Source organism: Sesamum indicum, linkage group LG3 (assembly GCF_000512975.1).
Source record: "Sesamum indicum cultivar Zhongzhi No. 13 linkage group LG3, S_indicum_v1.0, whole genome shotgun sequence".
NCBI lineage: Eukaryota > Viridiplantae > Streptophyta > Magnoliopsida > Lamiales > Pedaliaceae > Sesamum > Sesamum indicum.
In genome coordinates, this window is record NC_026147.1 from 19,883,657 (window position 1) to 19,903,592 (window position 19,936).

At 36.0% G+C, this 19,936-nt stretch overlaps 3 protein-coding genes across 3 annotated transcripts in view; all 3 read right to left on the reverse strand.

Annotated features, from left to right (window-relative positions):
• Nucleotides 1–4,899, reverse strand: part of LOC105158902 (uncharacterized protein At1g76660-like) — a gene marked incomplete in the record, with an annotated part of 6,104 nt that extends 1,205 nt beyond the window's left edge. Inside the window, 3 exon segments of the mRNA XM_011075814.2 lie at nucleotides 6–1,094; nucleotides 3,526–3,688; nucleotides 4,553–4,899. Of these exon segments, the coding sequence (XP_011074116.1) occupies nucleotides 6–1,094; nucleotides 3,526–3,579 (1,143 nt within the window).
• On the reverse strand, nucleotides 5,910–9,754 carry LOC105158903 (probable ATP synthase 24 kDa subunit, mitochondrial). The gene is made up of 7 exons (XM_011075815.2): nucleotides 9,713–9,754; nucleotides 9,381–9,480; nucleotides 7,625–7,769; nucleotides 7,286–7,396; nucleotides 6,834–6,980; nucleotides 6,571–6,693; nucleotides 5,910–6,380 (listed from the first exon to the last, which is right to left on the reverse strand). The coding sequence occupies exons 1-7, from the start codon at nucleotides 9,752–9,754 to the stop codon at nucleotides 6,317–6,319; spliced, it is 732 nt and encodes a 243-aa protein (XP_011074117.1). The 3' UTR covers nucleotides 5,910–6,316.
• LOC105158904 (ras-related protein Rab7) lies at nucleotides 11,092–16,782 on the reverse strand. The gene is made up of 7 exons (XM_011075816.2): nucleotides 16,462–16,782; nucleotides 16,352–16,378; nucleotides 16,122–16,221; nucleotides 15,866–16,012; nucleotides 12,657–12,737; nucleotides 12,442–12,587; nucleotides 11,092–11,564 (listed from the first exon to the last, which is right to left on the reverse strand). The coding sequence occupies exons 1-7, from the start codon at nucleotides 16,512–16,514 to the stop codon at nucleotides 11,501–11,503; spliced, it is 618 nt and encodes a 205-aa protein (XP_011074118.1). The 5' UTR covers nucleotides 16,515–16,782; the 3' UTR covers nucleotides 11,092–11,500.

Here is a 19,936-nt window from a genome sequence, read left to right on the forward strand (position 1 = left end):
CAAGGAAAATCTTCCTTTTTTTTCTGGGTTTCTGCCCTGTCGTTTGTTGTTGTGGTTAAGATATGTTCCTCTGCAACAGGTTTAATGGAGGCAAAAGGTGTCATGCTAAAGGAGTCCTCTAAGACATCTGAAATCTCTACATAGTTAGTTGTGGTGATGATTTCATCAGCACTGAACCCAAAGGATGCCCTGTAAGCTTCAAGTTCCTCAGCGTCAGGTTTGCAAGTTTTGTTCTGCCTATTCTGATGCACATTTCCATTATTTGAGTAAGCATCCGATTCCCTGGAAATACTTAGCCTACCGCCAGAATTAGAAAATGATGACTGGTCGAGATAGAACTGGGCAAATGTCTCCGGGCAGAAGAAATTGGAATCTTGACGTGACTTAGAGGCACCAGCTGCTGGGAGCCCGAGAAACCAGCCCGAGTCGGACTTTGTGGCGTGCTCTTGTGAGCGAATTGAAGATTCCCACTGAGGGGGAAACTCTCTTTCGGTGAAAGATGATGATAAGCAATCACCGGAAGTCCTTGAAACGGGTGATCTGAGCGTACTTGCAGGACTTCCAGGATACAGAGAATATGTTGCTTGAAGATCATTTCCAGCAATGTAGCTCGTCCTGTCGGTGCCCTTGATTTTTGCGGATGATGAAAGAAAATGAGCATAAGGTACGTCTGGGGAAGATGGAGTTGTTAAATGTGCTAATTCTGGTGGAGGAGTTAAAGGAGCAGTTGAAGGCTCGGTTGTGAAAGTTGAGAATACAGGAGGAGATACCAGTTGAGTCTCGTGGGCATATGGACCTGTTACAAACATGGTAGACGAAGGACCTCCTGGTGAATTGGCGGACAAGAAACAGCTGGGTGACTGAGCTGTTGACGGGAGTGCAGAATTTGAGAAAGAGGCAGGAGAAGATGGTGGTGCTAAAAGAGACAAAGCAATCCCAGTAGTCTGACTTGGCAATCCACCAGCTTGAGGTCCATTTGGCTGATTAGACAGGGTATTGGCTTCAGGAATGCGAGAGGCAGGGACAATGCGCTTTCCACCATTTTGTTTACGGAAACAAGACAGTCCACCCCAACAACCGCCCCATCGCTTGCGCTGCCATATTGAAAAATCATTAGTCCTGAATGGCCATGCAAACAAATGTTCTCTAGTGGAACAAATAAAAATAAATATTTATTGATATAGACTTCAAACAAAATATCAAAGACAAAAATGAAAAACAAATGTTATTCTTCAATATATGAGTAGTAAGCTTATTTTTCCTAAGTTGATTCCTTACCGTAGAACTATGGTTTCATTTAATCTGAAATGAGATCCTTACAAGTTATTAGAAAGTATAGCAACTATATAGGTACAAAAGGAAGTCACAACAGGATCCTTATTTCTAACAGTATGCACCGATGATCATTTTGCCTCAACACCATTGTCTTAGTTATTTATAGTCATTAGGCAATGATTAATTGGCTTCTTTTACACTTTAAACTTATTCCCAAACCCGACCTTCATCCCAGGTGGAGAGCGTCAACTAAAGGCCACTTCAGCATCTATCATCTGACTATAAAATTCTTGCCCTTGTTCTATCACAAACCATGCCATCTGAAACTTAAGAAAACAAATCAGAAGGCAAGACTAATTCTGTCTTTTATCCAACCAATCAGGGGACTTGTATTCCATGAGCCAAGAGAGTAGGTTGGAATTTATTTCAATATCTATCACATTCTACATAAAAAAGCAAAGAGATCAACATAGAAATAAAATCAGAACAATGACATAAGTAAGGCAAGAGTACTATATTTTCAATCCAACAGCTAAAATGACCAAGAAGATAAAAGTTTGAAAATAGGCGAAGACTGTGATCTGCTTCCTGATGATTAGCTGTCTATCCAGTGCCCACTGGACCATTGTCATTAATGCCTCTTCTCCTTTTCCGGTAAATCGTTAGTAACTACGAAATAATTTCTATATACATCACAGCATTTCCTAAAACAAACTTAGAGTTGGTGGATTGTTAAACTTAAAGCAAGATACTATTTTCACAACAAAATAATTGCTAAAAAAGTAACAAAGTAAAATTCTACACTTTAAAAAGTAAGCCTTAACTGAGAATGAAAAAGAGAACAGACTAGTGCATCATCGGATCATCATACTTAAACCTCTTCATAATTACTAACGATAAGTGCAAGTTAGTTAGAAACGAACAATGATATGAATATACATTATTTGCACATCAGCAACTATAATTTTCAGTGGACAGACGGAATCTCTCCTTTTGTAAGATGTCAATCCAGATACTTACTAGCACTGGACCAGTTCCAATCAGTTTATAGTTAAATTGATTGATTATGTGGAATCAACCACAAACTAAGTGGTCCAAACTGCTAGATATATGCCACATTTTTGTGCTGCATAATTTAGAATTTTCCAGCTTTTAATGTTCTAAAGTTGCATATTTCTTGGGACATAAACCACTAAATCACAAGAATTTGCATCCCAAACAATTTTTTGGGGGACAGTAAAGATACGAATCAATTATATCAAACAAACATGCACAGATGCCTAAAACTCAGCTAATAGGTTACCGGTATGCCCCAAAATCGACTATTCCAAAGCTTAACATGAGATTAAAAAATTAATATTTTACACAACCTGTTATAAAACCAGATAAACATACTAAATCAATTAACGAGTGGAAAATCTTCATTTTCCAGTTCATATTACCAAATAAACCTTTCACAAAAGCAAAACTTTACCCTTTTTCACCAATTACTAAATTCGTCAAAGTGTGCTTGCAGCTCTATTTATATCACAGTATAAAGTCACATTTACAGTTGCTTTGCACACTCATTCTTCATATAGCTGGGTACCTAATGTAGTAGTAAAACTGCACCCTCTTTGCAGCAAACTTAGATAGATTCCTTTAAATTGTACTTCCACGCCATTCCGGTGTCACTAAGTAAGATCATATCTACTGCATATTTATCCAGCCTCATCTTCATTGTCTCAGTACATTGATAGATATTCAGTGTGAACCTGTATAAAGTTAAGTCTTCATTTATGCACGACGCAGCATAGGACGAGAATATTGCAATTTTGCTGCCTCATAGGCTTTCTGCCACAACAGAGTAGCATACTGCAGTTTTAACATTGACTTTGTTTCATATTTTAATCCACATTTTAACTGCAAAAAATGATAACATAGTTACACATTAATGCCATTTCCAGCTTAACAACATGAACAATCCATCTAAGACTTGTGGGTTTGGTGCCACATATTTACAACAGGTTTAATCAAATCAGGACCTTCTTATTTTCTAATTTGATCTTCAATGTAAGTTTAAACGGATTGAGATGTCACCCAAATCAAGGTAGGATACATTCAGATGAAGCACCAAATTTCAGTGCTATCTCCTTAAAATACCGCCAGAAGTTCAGTGCTATCTACTTGAAAGGGGCATCAACTGCCAGAACTGATATTTCTGACTTGGGGTGTACTTATTTAGTTAAGAGTTAGAGAATATCAATATACCCGAGGTGCTGGTGGTTGCTGTGGCTGCAGAAACCGAATCTGCTCTGCCGCCATAATTAGTATGTCTGCAGAGGCACCCTGGATGTTTGTACTCTTCTTGGCGACAAGTATCAGCCAGCTCACAATTCAACCAATGACACTTTTCCAGCTCTTCTGCTCCTGTCTGTCCATCAGAAATTTCCATTTGTAAGTACATACTCGAGCGCCTAAAATTAGAATGAAAGTATCCCACTCCAATGGCCTTAGCAAGATTCCAAAAGCCATACCCATTCCACAAGCAATCTATCAAATGGTAAAGGATCTAAAACTCTGTCTATTGAATTACCAACATATGAGAACTGGAAATATCAGCTGCAAACCATGCTCAAAAGACAGGCTTACGGGATCTCTATGGAACTACTAGTCTTAAGAAAGCATAAAACACGGTCCAGTTAACAGAACTTCGTTTCTCTTTCAATACCAGTTACAATTAGCAAAAAATGCGTCGAAACACAAGTGAGAATAACCCAAGTTTTAGAATTTACAAGCGATAACTCTCGTTTCTAGAAGTTTAGATCTTTCCAATTCTTGCCCATCACGATTTTGGAATTTTCGATGCTGTTTTTGTCAGCTCTTGGGGAAAAAAGAATATATCTATTCCAATTTCAACGGATACCCATGAAAAATATAATCCTGTTCGTTACTAGCATACAAGAAAGGGACCCTACTAAAAGTAAATATAGAAATGCTGACCGCAGCCACTATACTCTTACAACGTAATTTCTAAAGAAATTGCTCAACAACCAACAACAAATTCTTTTCGACGTCACATTATTGTGAATAGAAAAATAAACACAAAAATTTTGGGGGACAGAAAATAAAATCACTCACACAAACACACATCAACTTAACCCAAAACCTGAAAAACTGAAGGAAAAAAAAAGAGAGAATCCATCAATAGAAACAGAAAAAACAACAGAATCGCACAAAATAAATTCACGAAAAAGGAGAACACAACAAGAAAGCAAAATCAAAACAATGGTGTTACCTGAGACAAGTAGCACATAACCTACATTTTCATGAATTCCGCTACTAGCAAAAAACAAAGCGGAAAGAGATCTGCAGAAGTTGAGTGATAGCAGCAGGCGAAGTGTGCTTAGAGCAAGAGAGAGCTGAGTGTGTGTGTGTGTGTGTTTACTTATGGGGTGTGAAAGGGAAAGCAAGCAAAGGGCCAGATCTAATCTGTACTCTCCGGACTTTGATTGATTGAAGTGTTTGATAATAAAATTGCTTCTTTTTTTAAAAAAAAAAAAAAATGGAAACCGAAAGCCTTAACGCCGTCACTGTTACCGTGCGTGAAAATCAGGCTTTGGGGGGCGGGTGGTTCGGTTAGAGATTTGATTGGTTTAACGAGGGGAAAGCGGAATGGAGAAAAGACACAATGATAACTTTTTTAAATACTTAAAGTAAATTTTACATATTTTCACATCTGTGTGAATAAGGTTTTTTTAAGAATTTGACTTCATTATAAACTATGAAGGAAATTATAATGGATCTTTTTGTGATTTGTCATCATTCTAAATATTAAAAAAATTATAATTATAACAAATTTTAAAAAAATATATTATAATTTATTGTAGATTATAATTTTTTAACTTTGTACTCGCATCCGACTAGATTATGTTGGTTAGAAAAACTAGTCATTTCTTGTGGCTAATTAATATTGAAGCAATTTATCAACATCTTGGCATTCTACATCATATATTAATATTTTACAAGTTTGTCACTACAAATTTCAATTCCATTATTTATCTAAAACTCAATAGAATATTACAAATAATTGTGATAAAAGCTATTCTAAGACAAATAATTTTTAAGAAAAATTAGGACATTTGAGTCCACAATTTATAATTGATTCTATAAATACAAATTGTACCTATAATTTGATACTAACCTACCCTTATTCTTAAAATTAATGAAGAAATTAAAAGAAAATGTTTTTAATACTCATAATGAATAATTGAATAAAAACACTATTTGTAATGAAGAATTAAAACTCAGGAATTATAGCTCTTGCCCAAATGTAATTTGCATGAAATTTAATTCTTAAAGTAATTATTGGAAACTGCACAAAAAATGCGTTTTGCATTCAAGTCAAAGATTTTATCTACTCAATCTCACTAGTTTATCTTTTGTTAGTGTTTCCATTTCCAGTTTTCAGATTTTTGAAACAGTAATTAAAGTAAAAAAATATTTGTTTATTCATATGCTCATTGTAAATACTTTGATGGGAAACGACAGTTCAATATAAACCACAATCTCGTTAACTAATACAAATGCATTCTCATTTCACATGAAAATATATACAAAATTTAAACACATTTTATTGAAAAGACAAAGGAAAATAGAAAGAAGGCAGCCAGCCAGCGGATTATTCATTAAAAGACGTACAATTGAATGAAGCTAAACGGAAGAGGGCTTCAGCCTTCAGATATGCAAATATAGACACAAACCACTGAGCAAAGTAGAAATTGAGCTTAAATACACAGCGTAATTGGTGCTTGTATCAAGACAGAAAAATGCATCAAACAAGAAAAGTGAGCATGAGAAGGGATAAACCACGTTTCAAGTGTATGTCTGAGCAAATTTCTGACATGCTATTATTATTAATCAAAGGCCAAGCCTTCTTATGTCTTTGTTACTCTTCCCATCTGTCAGCAAGCAAAATATCTCCTCTCCAAGGAGATTTCCAAAGAGCACATAAAGAAAAAGGTGGAAGAGAAGTACATCAAGAGAGATGCAAATTTCATTCTTAGATGAAGTTTCGGATGTCTAATGACTTCACATCAGGCATTTCTTCATCCTTGAACTCTTCCCTGCAAAAAGTCAGGAGGTCAAAAAGGTTCAACCTCTCAACACCAAATATCACATTGCAGTTAATTTTGCAAGCATATATTATACAGGTTCAGGGCAGCTGCGTTGCACAAAAACAAGGAACTAGTATGTCCAGAAAGAGGAACGACCAAACCTATATAAAGAGATAGAAGCCAGTACTAGAAGGCATACCGTTTCTTCTGAGTCTCCATTGCTTCTACAGCATCCTTCTTCAGCTCCTCCAGTTGGGCCTTGGCAATTTTAAGTTCCAACTGTTCTTCATACTTTGGCAGATCTTCTCTACGAATGCCAAGCCTACATGATGACAAGATAATACGTAAACCAACAGGAGGTCCAAAAAATTGAAGTTATCAGACGCCATCATAAACAATCCACCATTAATGATTAAAATGTGCAGCTTTTTTATGAATGTGAATTTTACTTCTGGAACTTACTTCTGGTTGATCTTATCAAACTCTGCCTTCAGGAGAGCCATTCCCTTTTTGTCATTTCTCATAAGTGGCTTCTTCAATTCTTTCTCAACTTTTTCCAGTGCATCCATCATCATAGCCTCTGCGCCTAGTTCATCGACAAGGCCTCTCCTGCCAAAAATAATTTTAAGATGAGCAATGGAGGACTGCCTCCAAGAACACTAAGTTTTGTGACACCAAAGTTGCAAAAAATTTCAAGCAGAAAACAAATGGGTTACTAGCAAAAGTATTCGACAACTTATAGTCCAGATTATGACCACATGATATTTAGCCTTGAGAACCAAAGAAAGTAAAAGTTGCACATATGTGGATAGTTCATATAGAAGAAAGAAAACATAGCCAATGTAGAGAAAGCTCATGCACAAGCTCAGAGGAAGCCATTTTGAAAAAATATAACCAAGGCTTGAAGAACATACTTGACCCTTATATCCTTCAGTGCCAGTAGATAGGATCGAGCATCAGGAATATCTTGTGTTCTTGTTTCAATAGTGTATTTTATCCTCTGTGACTCGGAGAAAAGATCAGCCCTGCATGTACAATCCACGTCAATGATCATTCAAAATAAAAATGAACAAGGTCATATATGATCAGGATTCAGGAAGGCTTAACAAGAGGATGCTTATTATCTAGAAGAGATCCAGAAGCATGCAGTCTATCAAACAGGAAAGATAAAAGGAAGAAGCCAATATAGAGTAAGAAAAATTAAAAATGCGGCACAAGAAGTAAAGATTTACTACAAGAACAATAGATCTTACTTTTCTCTTACAGTCTTCATGACTCTGGCATATTCAGCCACAGCAGCAGGGTCATCAGGATCTATGGTGATCTTCTCATTCCGGAGAATCCCTATGGCTGTCTCAAATTTCTTCTTAACCTCAAGGAAAATACCCTTCAACATCTCTTCAGAAGTATACGCGACAGTCAGATGCTAAATTAGGACATACTAAGCAGCTATCATCCAGTGATTTAAGAGAACTTCATATATGCACTTAACAAGTGCATAAATAAAGCAAAAGAATGTCACTGTCCATCAAGGGCTAGTAGCTAAACATAAGAAAATTGGAAATCCACCTGAAACCAGCAAATATCTCAACCTTGTCAAGTAACCTCAGCCTCAGGCACCCTAAAACTATGTTTTCCAGGTATAGAGATGCCAGAGGATGTGCGGAACTAGAAGCAAGCAAATCCTTATTGAAAACTAAAATCAGATGAAGCCAGAAAAGTTTTCAAGATCTAAGACATCAGAGCTCCAACAGAACATTGCTCTGTGGCAGCCTCCCAGATCATTGATATCATTATTGTTTATTAATACTCAGGACAATCACGTCAGCTAAATACTGATACCTCATATATTCATATCCCGACCAATTTAAAAAACCTTATTGTCTTCCATCTACTGTATGTTATTTTATTCCACCACCAACTTAAAACCTTTATTCTGTTCTTTTTATTATATATTATGTTAATTATTTTCAAGCACTCATCATTTATCTGCTGGGGCTATTTGTTTTCTTGGTTTCCAGCACCTACAATACCACATTTGAATTCTCTAAATAAAGCGACAAATCAAGTGGAGCATCTCAGACGACATTCTCATCACCAACTTTCTCATATTATCCATGAGAGCAAGCAAAATTCGTATAAAGTGAACAAGAAACGTATATTTCAGAATGAAAAACTAACATAAGACTAGTGAAAGGAGACATGTGAGGGCATGAAACTCTTGAAAAATGACAAATAGTGACAAAAATCATGAAAAAAGGAGACACAAATGTTCTATTAAATGAGCTTGCCCACTCCCATAAATGAAACAAGTGCTGCTCAAGACTTTTGAATTGAATATTTCACAAACAACACAATAAGCCCAACAGAACAACAACATAAAACTTCATACGGGCATCTATGCCATTCGGATAGGCTGAGCACTTGTGAATAAAAACTCGTTATCTCACACTAACTAGAAATTCCACCCGTAACATTTCGCTTATCAGTTCAATATAATAGTATTTCATACAAATGCTATATGAAAATCATTTCTAGTGTAAGCTGAACCACTCTGCCCCATTTCCTAAGACTGCCTCTCCGTGATGTTCCACCAGCTGAACACCACTAACCACAAGACATCCCAATTTGTTCCTTAGATTCCCCCCCTTGGTATACATAACTTCATCATATTGTAAATGAACTAAAGAAACACCCTTTGAAAGTTTGATTCTTCCTTTTCACAACACTAAGCTTCACAGAGGATAGATAGTGTAAGCTACTTTATAAGCCTTCCTTCATAATTCTGCCGAAATAAACTCATATCTGTTAAAATCATGGTGCCAATATTGGTCAAACATATCATTTCACATTGTGGTACATTTGTCTTCCTCAGCATAAACTCCCTAGAAATCTGGCAACTTTTCCTCAAGCAACCACATAACTGACCCCAAAAATAAAGAGAAAAAACCCATCAATCCAGGACAGGGAAACAACAAAGAAAAGTTCTTAAACAAATGTAGGACTCACCATCACCCTTTAAGGCGGGGGGAGCACTACCAGCTCCTTTGGCAAAGGAACGAGATGGAATAACATACTCCGATCGCAGAACACTTTGCCCGGTATACACCTGAAAACAGAAAAAGAAACAAAATCCCATTAAAATTTACATCATCCAGACTTCTCCCCAGCAGCAATAACCGTAGATAAGGCGAAAACACTCTCCTTCTATAAGCAGACATTTCAATCACTTCTTTTACTCAAAAGAATAAACTACAAAAAACCTTAGCATTTCTCCAATAGATCTATTCACTGAAACGAACGCAGAAGGGAAACAAGACATAGAGATCAAAATAGGAAACCTGGCGTGCGGATCTGGAGAGGAAACGAGTGGCGAAAGCCATTTTGAAACCGAAAGATTTTGCGGAGTTTCTTCAGTCTTCTCTTGCTTTTGGAGGGTGCTCTGCTCTCAGCTGACCTAGTTTTTTCAGGTTTTCATGGAAAGAGGCCAGAAATGGAATTTTGTAAAAGAACAACGATAATGGGCAGATACGGCGTCGTCGTGATTCCGGGTCTGGGCTTTCTTTTGATGGGCCATAGGATTAGTGGGCTTCTATATATCTATCTAGATATTAAAAAATTATTATTATTCAATGATTTATTCATGTATATGTTTATTTGCTTTTTTTTTTTTTTTGTTTTTCAATTTTTGGGATAATTTTTATAAAAATTATTAAAATAAAAATAGTATGAGAAACATAGTATAATTTTCTAAGAACTAGGAAGAAATGACACCCCAATTAATCAAGTTTAAAATTCTTTATCAACAGTGTTATATGTGTATATATTTGCAAGAAAACATATACATTATAATAAATAATAAAAATATGAAAAAATAAAATTACCTTAAAAAACATATGTAAAAGAATATGGAATATATATCTATTTTTGGTGCAATATCTATATATTTGATATAATTAAATAATTCTTGAACAATAACATTGAACGGTCATTCTTATCCTTAGAAGATTTTTCATTCTTTTTTTTTTTAGATTTTTGAAAATGAAATGTTAAAAGATCTTGATATTATGCAATGTCCCATTTGTTCCTCCATGTTTATGTTTTGTATATTATTAAAAAGGATATTTTAATCCATAAAACTGAATTAAACACTTCAGGATTTCAATTTGAAATGACGTTTTGAACAGTTTAATACAAAAACCTTAATATGATTCTAGTGAAAACCAATGGAGTTATTCTATTATTAGACAAATATTAATTTTCGAGAGGTATCAATAAATTAATAAATAATGAGAAAGCATTTATAATTGTATCAGGAATAATTTGTTCAAAGGATTAACCTTATATTAAGAAAAATAAAAAGCTTGGCTATGGAATTCTGAAATATTGCTGGGGATAAACATAAATATGCAAAGAATGACTTTTAGCCAAAATACCAAAGTATTACTTCAAAATATTGCTGCTCGTGACTAAAACCATACAAAAAAGCCTTACACTCGCACAATCAAGATAGAGAATTTTCTCAATGTTCTTCATCACACTAAAATATGAGGAATCCAACTGCTTAAGCATTGCTGAAACTGAATTTCCTGGAGTAAAATGATGTTACATCTCGTATTTTATCTAATAAGTTCAGTTAGGCGAGTAAGTGATGAGATAACATCACGAGAAACCTTGCACATCGTGGGATCAAATAATTACCATACCAACACCGTTAAGATACCTCAAGTCATCCTTCATAATATATACACACCGAACCCAGATTTACATATCGAGAACAAAGATCAGAAGATGAATGCAAGTGAAAAATACAGAGTCATCAAGCTTTAGCTGAAACGTCTCATAAAATTCAGCTTCGAATTGTGTTTTGTAGCATTATGAAGAAAACATAAGCATCTCAAAACTCAAAGGATCACCTGTCAAAACAGAAGATTACAACCAGACTAGTCTCCCAGTTAAATGGTCATGGTCAATGACTCCAAACGGAACGGGAAGCAAGCCCGTCTCAGTAATGAGAATATAGTGTACAGTGCATACAGAAGAATGGGTATAAATAAAAAGGCCTAAATGAAAAAGAATCACTAAGAAGAAAGTTAACCATGAGTTTGACAACAAGTGCCAAGTCCAGATCAGCATGCACAACCACCTTGTTGCTCTGTTTCCGAAACAGCCTCTGGCATGCCCTGGAAGTATCTGCAGTTGCCAATTTAAAAAGAATTAGAACAAAAACTCTAAATAGTCAAAAGATTAAGAAAGTGAGATTAGAAAACACAAATGAGCTAGGATAGAAGACAGCTGAGCAAGAGAATCCAGATATTGCCAAATGCCAACCCTCTTAACAGTGGACAATAGTGAAGACTAAATGTAACTGTCCTGAAGGAAGTAAAAGATTAAATCATAAAGTGATTATTGGATGCAATAAGCCATGTTTTTTTGGTCCTACCGGTTTGATATAGAGTTAAATGCAATCTTGGGAAAAATAGTGTCAGCATTGTATTTTATTTCTGTTTTAATACTGTCTTTGGTTCCATGATGTGTAAACGAAACTTCAGGAATAATAAAAGAGGGGATGATATACAATCTAGAATGAAGTTAGCATGTCAATGTGGATTTGACATAAGGGTAGAGTTGGATCTGATGTTGGATGTATCCCATGTTTAGAGTTCAGGCCCACTGACTTGGATTCTGGCTATATTTTCTGTAGATATAAAAGGGGAGTAAGGAAAAAACACAGGATGAAACTTTAAAAAGTTTGTTAAAACAGATTGTCACCAACCGAATAGATCATCTTTCTTGTGCAGTAAGATGTATTTCATACTTTTAATGTCATGGCCTATTTTCCCAGTTTACCAAATTAGATTTTTTCTTAATACATTCATCTTTTTTGCATGCTATGACATATTTCAGTTTTTTAATGTTATATGGTCTATTTCCCAGTTTAAAACTCACAATTTTCTACTAATGTAATCATAATTACTCCCTATTACATAGCTCAGCATGATAACAGAGTCAATTTTCTAATTTCACATGTACCATACAAAAAAGATTAAAATATTCAAGTCTCACTCACATGTCCTGATCATGCTCGTTGGCTAAAGCAGCCTTCGCAATGCTTAAGAATGCAGGATCAACATTGTAATCCTCTTTTGCCGATGTCTCAAAGTAAGGTATGTTCCCTTTTGACGCACACCATTCCTTTGCTTTCTTCTCAGACACCTGAATTTAATTTAATCAGAGCCAAATATGACAATAATATACTTTATGCAGCCGAGCAACTCAACTTACCACTCTGCTATTACCACCATCTATATCAATCTTGTTTCCTAGTAATATAAACGGAAATGTCTTTGGGTCGGGTGGGTTAGCCTGCATCACAATCAAATTCTGTCAATTCACAATTCTGGTGATGAGACACCAACCATGTCATGAACAAATAGCAAACTGCAGACAGGAGAGTTGAACTAGGATATAAAAGGTTTTGGACCAGTGATAATGATTCCATTTTGTTTAAAGGATGATAATAACACATTATTATTGTACTTATAGTTCACCATTCCAGAACAAGGAAAACAAGATAAATGTGCCCAGGTGCAATCCTATTGGCCTAACAAGAAAACTATGATCCTACCTTGAGACACACAAATCATCTCATTTTTGTTATAAATCCACATGGTACAAAAAAAAGAAAAAAAGAAAGAAAGAAAAGTAAAAAAGAAAGCAAAAAAGGAATAAACTTATATCCTATTGGACCTGCACTTGTGCTTGAGTGTAATAATTATGGAACATGCTCATAATAAAACCAGGAGACCTCCTACTATCTATAGCCACCACAAAGTGCAGCATCAAGCCACCTTTTTTTACTGCAACCAAAGGCCATCTTGTTTCATGCTTAAGCAGTGAAAAACACAAATTAGGATGGATCTTTATTCAGACTTGAAGATGAGATATCTCAAGAATTCTCCTGCCAATTAATCGTTTCTGTATAAGCTTCCATTAAGTAAACAATAACAAAAGTCTATTGCCATAGGTCATTAGATTAAGTTTGACATATCCTCATCGACAACGCCCATACACAAAAGATCTGGTATGCATTATAACAATCTAAACATGCTAGTACACAATAGAATAAAATTTACACTGTTATGTATGCACAAATAAGGAGTACTATGTCCTTTTGTATAACATGCAATTAGTATGTCTAGACTTCCTTTTAGACAATAATCAATTAGCACCGTTGATTACATGGCCATGCGCTGTCAACTTGATTTTATTATATTAATCTATCAGCTACTGCAACAGTGAGATAGATATCTAATACTTTCTCAATTGAATATCTTTTACTATCCATTCTAGCTTACACTGCCCAAATGCATATTTTTATTCTAGGCCCTTCATAATTTATCCAAATTACTTCTTTTTCTAGGAAATTAAAAATAGGGATAATTACACTTCCTCCCCTAAGATTTGCTGTAATTACACATTGACCCTCTATGGTCTGAGAAATTACATCTAGCACCCCTGAGGTTTGCTTCCGTCTAACAAATAAGTCCCCCCATTAGTCAAAGTTCACTGAATTTGCTGATATTAACAAAAAAAATTGAATGAAAATTGATATTTACCATCGATTGACTTATTACTGACTTATTGAAGGACAAACAACTTTTTTTGCACTAAAATATTCTTATAATGGTGAAGATATACCTCTTCACATGCATTAATGCGTGAAGACGTACGAGGGTATTTTGGTCATAAAAAACTTATTTGGCCTGCAATAAACCAATTGAAGGTAAATATAGATTTTTTTCTGATTTTTTTGTTAGTATCAGCAATTTGGTGAATTTTGACTAACGAAAAGACTTACTTGTTAGATGGAAGTCAATTTTAAGGGTGCTAAATGTAATTTCTCAAACCACATGGGATCTACATGTAATTATACCAAACCTCAGGAGAGGGGAGGGGAGGGGAGTGTAATTATCCCTTAAAAATATGATTGATTCTGGTGGTAATCATTGATGTAGTGGCATACTCTAATCAAGCTTTCTTAGAGGAATCATAAAGGTAAACCCAAAACTCTTTAACCTCAACTGATAGTTTTACAGGGAATAGCTGCATTACTTAAATAGGCACTCTTCTTAATGAATCACATGAGAGCAATACTAGAAGAAACCATGCTCGGGAATGCATGACGTTCGTTCAGGATTAATATTCATGTGCAGTCCATACATGTATATTCCAAGAAACAGTCTTGTGTAATATCAAATATTCCCTGGTCACAGCAATGGAGTTCAGAGAATTGGAAGGAAAACAGAACGAAATCAGCTACCGCTAGCAGTATTCCATATGTTTCGTACACAATAATGTACCTTTTCATACTCCTATAAACACCTTGAGTCAGTTTTAAGCATAAGAAATAAAACCTAACAATTAGCTGAATCTTTTGGATTATCTAATATTCCATCTATAATATCTTTATTCTCTTATGTTTAATTAAAATATGAGTCAATCTCATAAACAACAAAATAAATTATGAAAAAGAATATATTTATTTCAATTTATGGAACTTGAAAAAATAAGATTCCTTTTTAGTAAATAGAAAAGGAAATAGAAAGAATGCAAAAAGAAATCAAACAGTTAGAAATTGAAACAATTTGCTCTTAATCCAATATAGGCCAACAGAAGTTAAATAAAGCAAAATTTGCATCCAGACAAAAAAAACATGTTTTTCATACTAAATGGAAAACCCATTACAGCAATGTCCTCATAACAACACATTAGGCCCGTGTACCAAGCGTAGCTTTTAATTGTAACAAGAAACTGGCAATTACTATTTTCACCCTAAAACCACAATAACAAACTAAACTTTTCTTCCCAGCATCACACATCACCATCCTAAAGATACAAAGTCTACTTTGCTAGATTGACTGTTGCAATTAGACATTCACATTTAAAGGAATTACAACATGCAATTCAGTAAATTTCAACTACTTTGCTTCCAGTTCCCGCACAACTAAGCTCTTCCTCAATGAAGACCCTTTCTCCTTGTCATAGTAATAAGTTCAGCTTTCAAGCAACAGCTTTCTGGTTTATGTTAACAACTTCAAGTGCTATATTCAAGTATGAGATAATTTTCACAGATTCCAAATTTATGATTCCTAATCAAGGAATCAGAGGCACCAAAGCGAACTTGGAAATAATCAATTGAAATGGTGACACTCTTGTGTTGAAAGAGAATTAACAATGGCTTTGTTAACACTATGAGTAGCTTACTTGGCCCCAACAACCTTGGATGTCTAGGCAGAAGGTAGGAGATCCTAGTTATACACTAACATTTACCTCATACAATGGATATCCTAATTGGCCCATATCTATTAACCACATAATGGCGAAAGAAACTCTCCAAGAAGGCAAAAATGCAGGAAAAGCTTTTATTGAAAGCAAACTACACACAAGACTAAAAAGCGGGCAACTAATATATATAAATACAAGATATGAACCTGCTTGAGGAATTCTTCATGCCAGTTGTCAAGGGTATCAAAGGACCTCATTACATTCACATCATAGACCAAAACACAGCAATCTGCCCCTCTATAAAACGCAACTCCCAGACTTTGAAATCTCTCTTGGCCAGCAGTGTCCCAAATCTACAAAACCCAAAATGCAGGTTCGGCATAAAGCTCAATTACTGATTCTCTAAAAACAGGTCCCCGTGAAAATTCAAATAGAAAAATCAGAAACAAACACAAAACCCACTTGAAGAGTGACGAGGCGATCATCTATCTGAAGTTCCTTGGTCACGAAATCTGCCCCAATAGTAGCTTTGTACTGCTGACTAAATTTCTTATGCACATATCTATTTCACCAGTCAAAGAACCCTCCCACAATACAAAGACCAATCCCATCAATTTTATTAAACCAAAAAAAAGAAAGGAAAAACAAATACACATCAGCAGATCAACATGAAAAATAAATGACAAGGATACTGGTTCATCAACGACGTCTTACCCACCCTGCAACACATCAACAAAACAAACATAAAACACCTAACCCTAACCCAATAACCAACAAATCAAATCAAACGAAATTACAATACCCGCTATCGCCGAGGACGATGACTTTGAGCAACGTTCGCCTACGCAATGACATTTGACAGCGATTAAGAAAACAAATCTTTCCCTTTCAATTCTTTTCTTTTCTAGATAAAAAATTGGTGCGCGTGTGTAGAATGCGATGAAAGGAGAATAGACACGAAAAAGGGGCGCCAATTCCGATCTGAATCACAAACAATGTTGACTGATTTTCGTTCGGTGATTGCGAATTTAGCCGCTAATAATAAAATTCAACACATCAACTGCTCTGTTTTCTTGATGCCCCACTTTTTGGAGAAGTCTTAAATACTACAGGCAGCTGAATTTTTAAATCCGTATTTAAGGGTTGTCGCCATTGAATTAAAGGATAATTACTCTCATGTTTGATTTGATTACACATAGAATTCTTACCTTATGAGAAATTATATCTTCTATATAACTTATGTTTGTGATGCATTAAATCAGTAATAAATTAATTAAGGTAAAAATAAAAATTTTTATTTAATTTTTTTAATATAAATAAACTTAGTGAATTATTGTGTAATTATCTATATCTCAAGATGCACAGTGAATAGGGTTGGACTAATCCAATTCAAAATCGGATTGAACCAATAAAAAAATAAATTAGTATAGCCCAAACTCATTTAGAACAGAGCTGGTCCTAGAAATCAATACTTGGAACCAGCCTAGCCCAATAGCCCAAGACCACTTGGTCTTAAATCGGGCATGGAGTGAGCCTGTTGGGCCTTCTTTTTTTTTTTCTTTAATAATGCATGTCATATAATTTTTATTTTATTTTCCCAAATTGACTATTTAATAGTTTACTTATACTTTTGAAATTCTAAAAATTTTATCTTTATTTTTATACTTCTAAGTTTGTAGTACTTAAATTCATTAATGCTCTTTTTTTTATTTCAAAATTTCTTAAGTTTTAAATTTATTATTAAATTTATTATTGTAAGTTTGTTAGTCAAATTATTATTTAAATTCATTATATATTCATAATTATTATTTATATATAGATATTCGTGTGATTTAATTTTGATGTGTATAAAAATAGGTTGACCTAAAGAGGCCCAAACGATTCAAAAAAAAGAAAGAAACAAGAGGACCGTGACATCCTAAGAGGTCCAAATCATGAGAGGCCCCAAAAACACCCAATAGGCGGCTTTGGCAGGTATAGAAGGTAAGGTAGACAGGCGGGTGGCCTTGGCGGGTGCCCCCTAGAAACTAGATAGGTGGCCGATCTTGGCAGGTGTCCCCTAGAAAGTAGACAGGCGGGTGGCTTTGGCAAGTGCCCTCTAGAAATTAGATAGGCAGGCTACCTTGGGAGTTGGGAGCTACTCCCCAGAAAATAGATTGGTGAAGGAAAGAAGCCTGTTTTCTCAAGATCGGCCCAAGAGGGAGGCTCGTTGGGCAAGGAGGAGCCCCCCCACCCCATAATCCGTCCAAGGATGAAACCTGCAAGCTTAGCTCAAGAAGGAGACCCAATACGAAGGTCCCGCGAAGGGAAGAAAGTGTTCTCAAGGGGTTGGACTCTTCTGCCTAAGATGACTCCCCACCAACTAGGAGTTTACACAAAGAGGGAGTTTTCCTTCATCCGAAGATTTGCTACTTAAGGAACAAATAAGGTGCAACTATATCCCTCCTGAATCCCGCCTTCCTCGTTGGGCATGCGGATTCCCCTCACCAAAACTCCTCTTACAGAAGGGCTCCTTTTCTATAAATAGGGAGTACCCCTCAACAGATAGTCCTCTCCCACACTCGAGAACCTCCCATGCTGATACTCTGCTACTCTAATTTCGTGCTCTTACAAACGAAATTTTTATTTTTATCATAATTCATTTTCATATGTATCTATTCTTAAATCCAAAACTAATTTAAGCATCGGAGTGCTAACCTTTTGTTTTGCAGGTCCTCTTTCTCAAGAGTTTTCACTCAATTAACCCAAATCTAACATCAAGATCCAAGACCTTTAGACTCGTGTTAAACCCGCATGCATCAATTGGTGTCATTTATGGAAAACACGGATCTAAGACGTAAGATCGATGGAAGGAATCCACACCTTCTTGGAGGACTCCCCTGAAAGGACGATCCCCTCATGCTAGAGGACCTCCTACAACTGAATACTAACTCTATTCAAGGCCTAATTTCATTGGCTCCATCACCATTGTTATTTAGTTCTAATGTTCCACTAATTCGATTCTTAATGTGTAGGATGCCCTTAGAAAAGCAGGCGGGCATCCTTATAAGAATAAGCCTGCCCCACGGCAAGTATCCCCCTAAAAAAAAAAAAAAAATCCTGCACTAAGGGGGCATCCTCTTCAACAAATAAATCTTTACATACATGCTTCCCTCAAGGAATACTTTTTATTTTGATAATTTTGGAAATTTAGTTTCCCCGTTTCAATATGTTAACATATATTTTCTTGTAGGGATTTCACGAAGAAGACATCTCTATCATAAAAAGCATTGTCTTCCATATAGGCACAAATGCTCTCCTCCGTGGAGGCTCCTCAAGCCCTCATTCGGGCAAGCACTTAGGTCATTCTTTGTAGTACTCGTAAGCTCTGTCTCGTGCAGGCACCTAAGCCCTCCTCCGCGGAGGCATCTAAGCCCTACTCCCAGCGAACACCTTATTCTTCTTCTAGTGAGGTTCCTAAGTTTTGCTCCAAGGAGGATCCCCTCTCAAATAAACCCATATCCTAGGAGGCACAATAACTTTGCTCCATGCAATATCTATTCATAATATATACATGTATTTCTTATTTAACATTCTCCTGCAGAAAATAAAGCCCTACATCAAAGTAGGCACAAAAGGCACCCGTTAAGCCCTCCTCCATGGAAGCACCCTCCTAAAATGTCCTGCTCCATACAGGCACGAAGTAAGTTCTTCTTATTATGCTTATGCTAATTATATTCTTTATAGGAGTTTGAAAAAAAAAGGGAGAAAAAAAAAGTTCATTCTTTAGATCCCATCTCTGAAGATTTCTACTTTTATAAGTGTCGAAATCTCCACTTATTAGAGTGGGGGGCTATTCATGTGCATAAAAATATGTCCAAACGATCCGAAAGAAAAAAAAAAAAAACAAGAGGCATGTGACATCTTAGGAGGCCCAAGTCATGAGAGGTTCCAAAAACACTCGATAGGCGACCTTGATAGGTGTTCCCTAGAAAGTAGACAGGCGGGTGGCCTTGACAAGTGCCCCCTGAAAATTAGATAGGCGTGCGACCTTGGTGGACACCCCCAAGAAAACATATTGGCAAAGGAAGGAGGCATGTTTCCTCAAGATCGGCCCAAGAGGGAGGCTCGCTGAGCTCGACCCAAGGAGGAGCCCCCACCCCAGAATCTATCCAAGGATGAAACCTGCAAGCTTGGCCCAAGAAGGAGACCTAGTACGAAGGCTTTTTACATCTTTTCAAGGCCAGCCAGAAGGGAGGAAGGTGCCCTCAAGGGGGTTGGACTCTTTAGTTTAAGAG